The 14,447-nt window shown below is 39.5% G+C and overlaps 2 protein-coding genes across 2 annotated transcripts; both read right to left on the minus strand.

The window, feature by feature from the left end:
* Positions 1-7,605: 7,605 nt before the first annotated feature.
* On the minus strand, positions 7,606-9,120 carry LOC129741582 (uncharacterized). The gene has a single exon (XM_055733319.1). The coding sequence runs from the start codon at positions 9,118-9,120 to the stop codon at positions 7,606-7,608; it is 1,515 nt and encodes a 504-aa protein (XP_055589294.1).
* A 74-nt stretch (positions 9,121-9,194) lies between these two features.
* On the minus strand, positions 9,195-10,421 carry LOC129741583 (uncharacterized). Its single transcript, XM_055733320.1, has one exon. It carries the CDS (start codon positions 10,419-10,421, stop codon positions 9,195-9,197), a length of 1,227 nt encoding a protein of 408 aa, XP_055589295.1.
* Between the last annotated feature and the right edge of the window lie 4,026 nt (positions 10,422-14,447).

Consider the following 14,447-nt stretch of genomic DNA (forward strand, 5'->3'; position numbering starts at 1 on the left):
GTATAAGATGTCTATGATTATGCATTGAAATCAATTATCTCGCTCAAAAGTGGCCACTTTGAAGTGATACACGTGCACAATGTTTGCACTAAAGGGAACAGGTGTTTGATAATTCTTGTTATAGAATCTGGAAGGTCAAAAAATTGCGATATCAATTCGATCAAAGACGAAAGAGTTATGAGCTCTGGAGAATTTGGAGATTCTTCGAGGGGTATTGGATTAGGGATACAAGGGATTGATTGAGAAAATTTTGACGAGGTTTTTTGAAACTTTGGAGAAGGAAAATCAGGAGTGGGAAATTCTTTGTTGTAGCGGGGATGGTTGTTAGTTGGAGGAATTGGTTGGTTAGATGGAAGTCTGTTGGTCTTATTTTCAACATTTCGAGTAATCTTTTTGGAAACCACATTTAGAGGTAATTTTTTCCTCTTCGGAGTTCGTTTCCTTTCCTGCAAAATGAAGTTGTCCTCTACTGAGTCAGCGCTATCTACCTCCTCGTCTGAATCATCGGTTAAAATCTCGTACCGGTTTTGCTCTGCGGCTTTTACAATATCTGCAAACGATCGCTTGGAACGTTTCATCAAACTTTGTCTAAGCTTAGAGGATCGTTCTAAATATTTGGGACATTGCACCAGAACATGCTGATTTCCTTCACAGTGAAGACACTTTTCGGTTAATTTATCGCATTGTTCTTCCTTATGAAGATCACCGCACTTGGAGCATTTGGTTTTATTATTACAATGGCTCGCTGTATGTCCTAGCTGTTGACAATTTGAGCAGCTCATTACTTTTGGACGAAACAAACGCACTGGTAAGCGTAATTTTCCGACCATAATGAAATCTGGCAGAGCTGAACCTTTGAAGGTCAAGCGGAATGATGATGAAGGTGTAAAGGTTCTTTCTTCCCCTCCCCCATTTACTGTTTGCAATTGACGGCATTCAATAATATCAATAGATGGAAGCCCTGGTTTTCGAAAGAATCCCTTAACACCCGAAAGATCTTCGATGCTAAGGGAATCTTCTGTCACTACTCCGTCAATTTCAACTATATGAGCAGGGATCCATACACGGTAAAAGGATGTAAACAAAATGTCCATAACAATGCTGTTTGCACTCTTGGCATTGTTAACGACGACGACTATTTTGTTGTTATGAATTCGGCGAATTGTTTCTATACCCGTGTGACGTTTATCTAAGTCTTTAGCTATTTGTATACGGTTCAGCGTGTTTCCTGCTTTCGGACGAAAGTAAACAACATATTTATTATCCTCGCCAAGAGGATACTGACGAATGCGCGGGGTTATATTGTTGCTGCGTTCTACAGACGGAAGAAGATTTTCTTTGGACGATGTTTGACCTAAAGGACCCATAAGGTTTTTACCCGCTTTTGGATAACTCCTGTAGAAATAGATACTTGTGAGGCACCTTTTTCTACAAGCTGTGGTCCTGCAAAAAGCAATGGTGAACGAGCATTCCTATCATTACGGTTTCTTTTCCGGCTTTTCACCGGGATGAAGCAACCGTTGACAGAGTCGGAAGATTCAGGAAGATCCGGAACTTCTTCATCGCTGGCTGCAGCTGATGAAGGAGCTGAAAAAACAACATCTTCAAGCTCCTTCCCTTCAACATCCATACTAGGCCAACCGGCGAAAATATCCGCCAGCTCGCAATCAAAAAATTAACACCAATTGATAAAGCGGGAAACAAAGAAAAAAGAAAAACAGGGAAATAGGAAATGGAACGCTTACTTACGATTGCAACGATTACCTTCAACTTTGACCCTGCACCTGCCTTGTCCTCGAGTTGAATTCGGTTCGGATGGATCGTACACACACTTCGTTCTCGGATTGGATTCGGGAAGGTCTTTTTCGCTGCCCACTCGTGGGAGCCGCAAGTCCAACGGCCTTACTTCAAGGGAACCATGACCAGTCGGGAGTCGGATGTTTCGCACCACGTGAATTCCTTGGTTGTTCGGTTATAAATCGGCCTAATCACCTTGGCTTGCCCCAAGCGGCACTAACGGCCCACAAAACCGGATGATTCGAGCTGCTAGGGAACTAGTTATTTCCGATACTTTTTCAATAACGTATGAATTTTCAACGTTTTACTTCTCGTTAATGGGGAGAAAAAAGTCCAATACTATTACTGCTGGCATTATGTTCGAACAAAATAACAAAGTATGCATGAAATAAATGCAATAAAATTCAAAAAACTTTAAACATGATGAATTTTATAAATTAACTATTTCTTTCAAGGAAATTCATAAGACCTTAATGGAAGATAAATTTCTCATAAAGCTATTTTAAAAAACTGTCCTTAATTGAAACTCCCCGTTTTCACATTAAATCCCATGAATAGACTTTTAACTGGATTACAAAATTGAAATATGAAGGTACAATTTAACACAGGGTCCCATGTAAAATAAGGGCCAGATTATACTACGGAAAGGTGTTACGCAACAAACCTGAAGTTTGTATACAATTACGTGAATTTTGTTCGGGATGAACAAAAAATAAACAGTTTTTCACCAATAATGTTGGTCTTAATCAACCGTTTTTTTATTTGAGTGTTTTAAAGTTTTTATTATGACAATATTTCATCTGAGGGACGCATATCGTTTAAAGATATCATAAAACAGTTATAAAGCTAAAAAACGGATATATTAGCGTCGATTAATGATCATTCACGTATTTTTTGTATTTGACCCATCAGAAGCTAATTTTTGAAACTCCTTTTTTACCATAACCCTTATCCCCATTTCTACCGATCGATTTCGACCTTGGAATAATCTATTTTTCATAACGAAAGTTTCATGAATGACTATAATGAAAACAAATCAGATGACAGGGAATCCAGAAATTGGTGTAAAATTGGGTTTACATGTACCTTCCAAACAAAATTTCTGATAATTCCATACACATTTTAGGCTCATTGTGCCATCTATTTCCATGGTCCAATCCCCAAATTTGGCACTGGACATTGTGCTACTTATAAGATTTTCATAAGCTGGCTGATTTAGGCATTCTAATGTCCATTTACTAACTTTTGAAAGATCGAAGGATTTAGAAATTATCATTGAATTTACCTTTACTTTGCAATTGGAGATTGAAAAGATTCAGCAACACATTTCAACACTTTTACGAATATATATTTCTTAGTATTAGTTTTTTTTTTCAAATAATATTCACATGATCGCATAGTAAAAATTCGAATTAAATTGATGTGCGCAGTGTTGCAAACCTTATCTGCCTATATGAGCCTTTAAGATTCAGTTCCCCTTATCATTTTTTGGGAATAAATGGATCGATTTCATCACAAAATCACATTATTTGTTGAGTTTTTAAACATTTTGAGTAATTAAGCATTGATTTTTAGATTATACTTTGATTTGTTTCATGTGGCTGATTATTAAATTGCGTGACGTAGCAACGCTTTGCCAAACCGTGTTTAAAAAAAAAAAGGTGCGTTGTGACCACACGAAACTGAATCGCTCTAAAATAAATTTAAGTCAACATATAAAAAATTAAAAACAGAAATTTGTTGGTTGTAACAAATAGATATTTTACTATAATATTTATAAAATTTGATCTAATAGAAGAGCAGAAAAATACACTTTTGTAAAAAATTAACTATAGTGGAAAAGCCTGTTCTACATTGATAAGCCTATATCTCCTCATTGTTGGAACTATAAATTCTGCAATTTTGAACTATTTATCATTATTATTGTAGGCATATTTGAGAACATAAAGAATGAAAGGAAGATGGTTTTTAATACATTTGGCCGAGAAATTGAGCAGACACTTTCAGAAAGTAATTTTTTCACCAAACGACACCAATTTTAGGGGTGCCACTTTGTAAAAAAGATTTTTATTGTAATGGACCAGTCTTATATATACTGTGAGCGAAATAAGAATAGTACCACTATGTGTTTTGCTTGATAAATTATGTATGATTGAAATCACGAACAAAATTTTCTACAGTTTGTCCTGAATGGCTTTACGGATAAATCAAGCATAAGTTTACTTTTTTTGGACGTAGCAATTGGCGTTGAGGACCAAAAATGTGAAAAAAGGGGTGCAAAATAAGAATAGTACCACTTGAGTTTTTCAACAAAAAGTTAAAGAGGTTGTTTTAACACGACCGTGATCGTAGAATTACGATTGTATTGTGTAGTCATTTGAATCATTTTAGTTCCATACTGTCCGCCCCGGTATTTTTTTACCTGTAGAAATTTTTATTCTTAAATCCCAGGAGAAAAGAAGAAAAAGTTCTTTTCTGATCATTTGCCTTTTTGTCATGTCAAGTTGTAATATTCAAGTTTGATCACTAATTTCAGTGTTTTGAACACCTTTATTTTCAACTTAACACAGTAGAGAAGAAGAAATTGAAAGAAACGGAAAAACACTGCGAAAAACCAACATAGCCATCGTGTTCGACAAGCAGGAAGCAGCAATAACAGCGCGCGAGCTTCATTCATTCGGTTGGCGTCCTCCCGTGTGATCGCAGCAAGCGCTGATATCTCTTCGTGGAACTTATTTTTCACATCCAACATAAATTATGAGTAAGAGAACGAGAAAGAAAAGACCGTTCTTACCAGCTTTGGGCACACTTACACCGCGGCAAAATTGATAATCCATAATTTAGTGAAACCAAAGCCTCCATCTTCCCTTCGAGAGTTCCCTCGACAATACCCCTCCGAGTTGGAGGCTCTGACTCAAAGCTTTCGGATGATGTTTTGCTGCTTGGTCGAACGTCAAAGACATCGTCACTTACTGTGACCACACGGGAGAATGCCCAACAAACGAATGACGCTTGCGCTTTTTTTTTTTTTTTTTTTCCAGGAATTTACCACACTGTGGCATTCTTCCCTTTTCCTATATTTCTTGATCTTAAGCATTATCGAAATGTTTCCAAGTACGGCACACAAGTCCGGCTGATAAGTGAACAATTTATTTTAACGGAAGCCAAGTCCAGATATACCAAGCCTGATTTCTCTTACGGTACTTAAGTCCGGTTTTAGAGTAAACAGGTAGTCCTGATGGCAGTCAAGTCCGGATATAACAGAGACAAATTGTTCGAACGGCACACAGGTCCGGATAGGCTAGGAAACAAATTCGAAGGACGGATATATGTCCGGATATATGAGTAACAAGAGATAGGTATAATCTAGTAGTTGGTTCCAATCCTTATGTTTCTGTGTGTGTGTGTGTAGTTTTCTTCTTTCTTTTTTTTTTTCTTGTTTTTTTTGTGTTTTTTTTTTTTGTGATTTATTTTTTTTTTGTTGTATTGTTTTTTTTTTTTTTTTGTTTTTTTTTTTTGGTTTTTTTTTTTTGGTTTTTTTTTTTTTGGTTTTTTTTTTTTTTTTTTTTTTTTTTTTTTTTTTTTTTTTTTTTTTTTTTTTTTTTTTGGAGGATTAGGAAGGGAAAAGGGTGAGGGGAAATTAAGGGTGAAGGGTTATATTTCTTTGAGAAGACCGGTGTTTTGGAGAAAGTTGATGAGTTTCTTCTCTTCAGAAGGACAATTCGATAGCACTTTGCGAATACTATTGCCCAATTGGCATGCTGCTCTTTGAGGGGAGTATATAAGACAGTCAATGAGGAGGTGGCGTACAGAGATGATACAATGGCAAGAAGGGCACATGGGTGGGTTGTCTTTTTCGAGGAGGTAGGAATGGGTTAATCTGGTATGACCGATTCGGAGTCGTGTTAGAGCGATTCTTTCTTGAGGGTTGGAACGGTCAATCCAGTTAAGTGTCGTGTTTTTTACTTCGCGCAGTTTGGCGGTTCGATTATCTACCCAGTTTCTCTCCCAAGCAAGAATCAGTTGACTTTTTAAGTATCGATATGCATCTTGTTGTGGGATGGGAATGCATAATGGAGTCTTTTCTGTGCCGGAAAGAGCCAGGCGATCGGCGGCGACGTTACCGGGAATACCTGAATGGCCAGGTATCCAGACGAGGGTTGCTTTTCTTTTCAAGGCTTCTTCCGAAATACATGTTATCCAGGGATGTTTGATATTTCCCCCGGAGACCGCTTTAAGAACACTCGCTGAGTCGGAGAATATTATAGGTGGGCTAGAAGTCTGAGTGTTCTTGAGTGCATCTAACAGAGCGAAAGCTTCAGAGCTGAATACCGAGCACTGATGTGGTAGAGCAATAGATCTGTTGTTAATCGTGTCGTGAATACCACAACCTACCTTGCCATCTATGGTCTTAGAACCGTCGGTGTAGATATGGGGACTATCGTTGTATTTTGTTTCAACTAGGGTATGGAAATGTGGCAAAACGGTTAGTGGATGTTGACCGGCTTTAATCTTGTTAGACAAAGAGAGATCTACGGGAGGAGTTTCCTCAGTCCAATATTTGAATGACGTTTTTCTTCTTTGTGAGATAGTGGGAATAGGTGTGTTGATGAGATCGCTTAGTATTACGTTATTGCGATGTATCATAGGGGAATCACTATTGCCGCCGATGGCAAGCCATCGCAAGGACTTGCAAGTCAAGTGTTTGGCAATCAGATAGTTAAATGGAACCTGACCACTTTCCGCCATTAATGAAGTTATTGGGCTGGTACAGAAGGCAGAGCTTATGATTCTAATGGAGTTATTGTATAACGGTTCAAGTTTTTCGTATAGGAGTGGACCTGCTCGACTTACGAAGCCTATACCGTAGAGGGTAGACGGCAGTAGCCATCCGTGTAAGAACCGTGAGAGTGAATCTCGATTTGCCATACTAGGTGATTTGCTAAGGATGCGGAGTAAGTTGATTTTGTTAGTAGCGTTTTTTCTAATTTGGTCAAGATGAACTCTAAATGAAAGGCGATCGTCAATCCAAACCCCAAGAAGACGGGTGGAGTGGACTAGTGGAATGGTTTGGTCAAAAAATTTTACCGGAGGGAGTTTTTGGAGTTTCTTTCTATTGGGACCAAGGTGGAGGAGTTTGGATTTGTCTGGGGAGAAAATAAATCCGACTGTCGGTGCCCAATTTGCTACAATGTCTAAAGCTGATTGTAATCTCTGACGAGTAAGACGGGCAAAAGGAGACGTTGATATCAGAAGGATATCATCAGCATAGACGAGGATTTTGATATTATTTGGAATGATTTGGAATATGGAATTAATGGCAATAAGGAAGAGAGTTGGAGAGATCACTGATCCCTGTGGGACACCTGAGAAGACAGGTTTCGGGTTGGATAAGGTAGCATTGACAATGACCTGGATCGTGCGGTTCGAAAGAAAACTGTGGATGTACTGGTACATGCGACCACCAATGTTCCATTGCTGTAAAGACATTAGGATTGTTTCTCTTTTGACACGATCGAATGCTTTGGACAGGTCCAGGGAGAGAAGATCGATATGTTGGTGATGGTTTAGTGAGTCGTCAAGAATGTTTTCCAGAAAGCAGAGATAGTCGTCTGTGGAGCGGCCGGGGCGAAAAGCATACTGTCGGTCGTCTAAAAGGTTATTTTGATCAAGGATTGTGTTTAAGCGATGGTTGACCATCCTTTCCATGATCTTTCCAGCACAATCTAGAAGGGTGATTGGGCGGTAACTGTCAAGATCACAGGGGTCTTTTTGTGGTTTTGGGATAGGGACGACCAGCCCTTTTTTTCATTCCTCAGGAATGTGTCCTTCGCTCCAAATATTATTTATTATATCTAGGAAGGTGGTTTTGGCAAGGAGGGATAGGTGTTTGAGAAATGGGTATCCAATGTCATCGGGGCCGGAAGACAAACCCTTAACTTTACGTAGAGCTGAATGGAGTTCTTCAAGGCTAAAGTCGGAATTGTAAATGTTATTGTACGGGGTGGAGAGCATAGTAGAGATAGGTGAGTCGACGGGTGGTGGGACGGGACGATTGGTGGTGGTTGGATTGTTGTTGTTGAGGGTAGAAGTAGTGGAGGTAAAGTGATAGGAAAACGCGTCGGCTAGTGAAGATGGATCATTGGTATAGTGTCTATTTAAAAGAAGGTGAAATTGGTTTTTCCTAGGTTCTCCATTTAGAGCTTTGATTTTGTTCCAGAGGACTTTAGAGGGGGTATTTGGATGGATTTCCTCAGTAAAAGTTTGCCATGCGTTTGTCTTGGCAGTGCGGACTGCTGCCCTGGCGGAAGATCTAGCATTTTTGAATACCTCAAGGGCGTTTTGTTTTCGTGGATCGTCGTTGGGGATACGCCTTAGTGTTCGAAGGGCTTTTCTTCTTAATTTTATTGCTTCACGGACTTCAGGGCCCCACCAAGGGACAGCAGTTTTACCAGGTGTACCATTAGTTCGGGGAATAAATTTGGTGCCGGCTTCGAGAAGAATCGTGTTGAAGGAGTCGATGTTGTTTGGGACAGAGAGTGAAAGAAGATGATCGACATGATTTTGATAGCCGAGCCAGTCGGCTTCCTGGTATCGCCATCGGGGTCTGGTGGCGGCTATAGGGGTCGGGTGCTCTAGTTTTACTAATATTGGAAGGTGATCACTTCCTCCACTGTCGTCCAGAACGTTCCAGCTAAGTTTAGATGCGAGTGACAAAGAGGAGATGCTAAGGTCCAAAGCAGAAGTGTTTCCTGAGCTGGGACAGATACGAGTGTGGGAGCCGTTGTTCAGGATGGTTAAGCTTTGTGCTAGGGTAAAATCCCCGAGGAAACGACCACGACGGTCAATTGTTTTACCTCCCCATTCGGTAGAATGAGCGTTGAAGTCACCTAATAGTATTATGGGGGGTGGAATTTGACGAATGAGTTCTTCGAAGCCTTTGGCAAAGTCTTGGAAGGGGAGGGATGGTGAGGCATAGAGGGAAACAACTGAGATTTTTATTGGAGCCTGTAGGCGAATGCAGATGGTGTTGAGGTTGGATTGGATAGGAATTGGTGAGAAAGGAAAACCATTTTTGATACCGAGACCAACGCCTCTACTGTAGGGATTGAGGGGATCTTTGTGGGTGATGAGCTGATAACCTTTGATGGAATTTCGGTTGATGGCAGTGTCTGGGACAAAAGTTTCTTGCAATGCTAAGATAATAGGAGAAAATTTAGCAACGAGAATTTGAATATCAGATAGGCGGGATTTAAAACCTAGAATGTTCCACTGTATTGCCAGGTTGGTAGTGGCTTTATGTGTAGGAATGTTGGGAGCCATTGCGAAGAGTGAGAGGAGATTGTTCTAGTATCTGCGTAGTAGAGGGGTAGTGGAAATGAAAGAAATAAATCGACTTACCGATGGTTGGACAATTTGGTTGATTGGTTACCGTACCTGGGGATCTCGAAATCAGAGTCAGATTGATTTGATGGTCTCCTGTTTTTGGTTATCCTCACTGGAGAGATGTTTTCGGGGGACTCGGTACCTCGGCCACGCTTCGGGGTAGAGCAGAGCGGTTGGGAGTTGTCAGCAGTGTCCATGGATGCTTCACTGTTGGAATCAGTCAAGGTGGTATCCGAATCGTCGCTTGGGATGTTCTTTTTACTTTCAATTTCTCGGATTTTTGTTTGCAGTTCGATGTTTTGTTGGATTAGATCCGTGATCTGTTTTTCCAGCTCCATAATTTTCCGGTTGTGATCGATGGAAGTAGTGTTGTCGTTGATTAAGCGTTGTTGCACCTTGGATTGAGTGACGATGTTGAGTTGAGAACGGAATACCTTGACGGCTTCGGAGTGGCTGATTCCCATGTCAACACGGATGCGAGTCACGCTCTGTTCTTGTTGGTAAGCAGGACAGGAACGATTGTTTGTGGGGTGATTACCTTGGCAGTTGATGCAGTGTGGCTGGTTGGGGCAGTCCGGATGGATTGTACTTTCTCCGCAGTTTTGGCAGATAGGAGGGTTTGGGCATTTAGCCTTGGTATGGCCAAACCTTCCGCACAGGAAGCATTGCATTGGGCGTGGGTAATAGGGCCTCGTGGGGACACGCAAGTAACCGAACCAGACATGTGTTGGGGGAACGGTGCCTTTGAATGTGAGCACCATTGTGTTGGTGGGAACGGTTTTTTCGTTGACTTTCCTGGTGAATCTGTAGACTTTGACGACTTGTTGTTCTTGCAGGGCTTGGCAAATATCGGATTCATCAAGTTCCGCTACTTCTCGGCACGAAACAACACACTGGCAGGTATTTTTGGTGGGATGAGGCTCAACTGTGACCGGAGTGTCATCGATAAGTTTCTTCAGTTGTAGAAGCTTATCGAATTGTTGTTGGCTTCGGACTTTCAGCAAAACTGTTTTTCCTCCATCGGTTGGGCTGGCACCATCGATACGACCGGCAATCTGGTCAATCGATTTAGCGATGATAAACGGGTTTTGAGGCAGCTTGGAGTTGGCGGCAGCTTTCAGAACGAGGAAGCGAACCTCACCATGGACGTCGTTTGGATCCATCCATCTGGGAACGGTCCTCGAGTTCCTATGAGAAGGACCAGGAACGGGCCCCCAGGGCGGAATAGATTCCGCCATGAAGACCGAAAAATAAATTTCGACAGCAGCACCAGCAGGAATACAACCAACAACACTTTATTCAAAACAAAAACTATACTGAGCGCGAACTATTCGTGAGAAAGCACGTAGGAGAGCGAATATGCAGAGAGCGATCCAAAAGCACGTCTGAACGTGACGACGTTTCACTTGCGAATGAAAAACGCGACGCTTGCGCGCAGCAGTGTCTGGCTTTTTAAAGCTTTCCAACTTGTGGAACACGATTTTTTTTTTCGCGGGATTTATGTGGAACACGATGGGGGTTTTTGCTCGTTTTTAGGAATTTTGGGCTGTCGCTGTCACAAGGGATTTTTTGTTTCTACCATTTTCCCTTATCTTTCTATGTTAATTATAGACTATCGAAGGTCTGCTGACTGAATCTGTTCAGTTTTTTTTTAATATCCTTTGAAATCATAAATATTTTTCTCACCTAAAGCCAAATAACAATTTTCATGTAGAAAAATCAGTTACAAATTTTATTTAAATCTGGACTATTTGGAATCCGAATATTCAAATGTTGTTAGATTTGATTTAGAATAAGTTTTATAATAAGCACATGAAATATTTTTAAACAGGTTTGTTTTGAAACTCTTGTCGTTAATGCAATGTCCTGAGAAAGGCTCTTTTATTTTGGTTAGGAAAAGCAGCCGCTTTCTATGCTATTCCAGCTTCATCGGGTGTTTTCTTTTGATCAGCGGCTACAAACTGGCTCGTGCCTCTTAGCACCTTTCATTTGGTTTGCATAGAGACCTTGTCGAGATTGGGAGTTTCGGTTGCTTGGCTTTCACCGGGGTCGGGTGGCTAAAGCAAAGAGAGTAACAACGACCGACATTAGCATTTAAAAATTTTAACACGACTGAAGCTTGGCTAGTGCTCGGCAGGCATATTTATAACTTTCGGAGCACAAATATGTATTTGCGCTTTATTGGTATTGGTGTTCCAACACATAGCCGACCCAAAATAATGTACGGAAAAGATGTCTTTGAAAGAGGCGTTTTTCGTGACGCGAGATCCGTTCGCGAATTTCTATTTGACCCCCTGCCGTAAGACGTAATTCTACGTCAAAACATGATTATTTTTTAAAATTTACTGTGTAAAAGTGAATAACAATGCTTCTACGATTTATTTAAATAGATTACTGCATTTTAAGAAGTTTTCCAGAATTCCAAAGGTTTTCAGCGGTTTTGAAAGGGGGTTTTAAGAGATGCTCCTCTAGCGTTAAGGAATTTGATATTTGAGCTGTAATTCTTTACCAAACTACTTACTTTCTTCATTAAAATGACGTGAAATGATGAAACAAACATTTGGAAGTTATTTTGAATCAGAATAAAAGGTTGGAAATCATAAATTTAGATTTTTGTTCAGTAAACCACACTTATTCCAGTTTCAAGTCGTAGATGGCAGCACTATCTTGCAGTTAAAACCAAATTAAGCCTCAATGTTGATTTTCCATCTCAAATTCCTGCTCATCTCAACTTCGGATTCAATTACAAATCATTTATGATTATTTTTATAAAACTTGGAAGGAAAATTTCGTTGGAACGAATAATAATAAAAAATAAGTTAAACTACAATAAGTTTGATATTTGTATGATTTGGTAAATAACTAGTGTATTCATGTAATAACTTTTGAATGCATGGATGAAAATTAATGAAATTTTCACTGAAGCTACCTAGTAATGTAATTTGTACGGGTAAAAAAATTTGATGAGAACCTGTCAAGGGGTTTCGTCCAATACTGATGTTCATTGACAAAACTTTTTGGGCAGGATCGAGAAAAATCCTGAAAAGTCCCATTGTGAGACAAAAAACAGCTGGAAATCAACTATTCGAACAAAGTTCAGTTCACATGGTAAATCGTTTAAGAAGTCCAAGAGGATCCAGAAGTGAGCTAATATTAGAAAAGGATGAAAGTGATTGATTCAATAAAGTTAGGTAATGTGTGAGGTTTTTTCAAGCTCAATCCGGAAATTTCATTAAAGGAAGTGATAAAAAAAGATACTTTTTCTGAGTGGTTCGTTTAGCTGACTTAAAAACAGGCTTTACTTCATTTGTAAATGGTAGAAAAGCTGCCATCAGTAAAAAAAAATATGGTGGTCAAATCGTGCGCAATTTATTTGGACTTTTTCTTGTTTCGATTATAGTCGTTTTACCGTAACAGAAAACATAATCAAAAATGACCTTGATGTGAAAGGAAGGTGGTTATAGTATGCATTATACGCCCTTTGCAACGTGCGCCCTTTGCCCAAATATTAAAGCCGAAAATCTTCTTCATTGAAAGCTATCCCAAAAATCACTTAACAGAACATCACAAAAATTTTCACTTAAAAAAAAATTCCATGACCTGAAAGTTTTGCTGAAAATTTCATCAATTTTAGTTATCCATTCAGACAAAACTAAAGGCTTTCCAATCAGGATTCCACACGCCATCACTTCAAAAAAACAAATTAAACAAAGAAAGCAGAGACCCTTATCTCTTTTCAAAAACGCTTAATTTTACTCACACCTTTATATGGTTCGTATAACCAATAATGTTTCCTTTTCAAGAGTGGTTAACCATGCACAAATAACAACACTAGCATAAGCGTGACGTTAAATTATTATGTCAATTATTACAAATGTTTTTAAAATCCAAATGACGATTTTAAACACTATTCAGCTAAAGTAAGCAGTTCATTGGCATTTTCATATTATTGAATACCTATATACTATAACATAAACCATAAAAAATATTATGAACAAAAACGCTCTAGGTTTTTGAACGAAAATTAAGGTCCTAAAAATGGTTTCTGAATGATTTCTAAAAAAGCGTGATAAAATCGAAACCATAACCATGATAAAGCGTGATGAGCGTGAATTTGGCGAGTATTGATAAAATCAAACAGTGATAAAATCGATAAACTACTGTACTTTACATCAAAAACAAACATCAGAAAGGAAAAACACAGTACGAAGATCGCCAGATGAAGTCAGATAGCTAGTACTTGTAACATGGAAAATTACTAATTAATAAACTCCATTTCAGGTTCACTAACGAGCACCAAAACACCAAAAGTAGCTCAAAACTTTTGGGCAAGTGATTTTGATTTAATTATCGCCATAAAGGGACCACGATAACAAAAAACCAATTCACCATGGCGATGTTCTATCCAGCTTTTTTCAAACTGAAAGATATTTTGATCCAGCAAATTTCGAATGACTGATTTTGGATTTCATTTTCATTATACTAATTTTGAACTGAAACTTGAATAAAAAAAAGTTATCTTAGATGTTGAACGTCTGGCAATTCTGCCGACCGTATTATTTTTTTCCAAAACCCTGCATGTGACGCTGCACAATCAAAGAAGGATCGAATCGACGACGGAGCTGCAAGCAGGCAACCTTAGGAAGAAGCAAGCATCGAGGACAGGGAACCTGAGGAATCGCAGAAACATTCTGCTGATGGATGCTAATGAAACTCAGGATGGCCTCCGGGTACTATAGCCTGTCTTAAATAGTCCTGACAGTTGTAGAAACAGAAAAGCATCGCAATTCTCCCACGTCTCCGGGTTTGTCAACCCCTTTCTCACTCTTTCTCTAACTCTATAGGTCTTTTTAGTAGATATCCTCTAGCCAGCCACACAAAAAGCTGTATCCCGATGAAATCCTTGGGAAAATGTCCTTTCTGTGTAGACTGTGAGACAAAGTGACATCCACCCACACACCCATACATGTTCACGTGGTGGCCAACAAACGACGACGACGACGACGACGACACACATTCATTCGGCTTGAGAAGAAGGCAAAGTCTTTCCCGATGCATGCAGTTGATTTTCCAGAAAACTAACATATTCCTCTGGCTAGTAGCTGTCCGTCTTATGTCGGTTTCATTTCTCATCTTTTCTGGCTGCTGTTGCTGCTGCTGGTGACGGCTGAAGAGATGTTGCTCCAGGGCTCTGAGAAAAACAGAGTTTGATGATCTTCCATACGTTAATCCTTGCTTGACGAATGGAGTCGGAACACAATAGG

Source organism: Uranotaenia lowii, chromosome 2, assembly GCF_029784155.1.
Source record: "Uranotaenia lowii strain MFRU-FL chromosome 2, ASM2978415v1, whole genome shotgun sequence".
Taxonomy (NCBI): Eukaryota; Metazoa; Arthropoda; class Insecta; order Diptera; family Culicidae; genus Uranotaenia; species Uranotaenia lowii.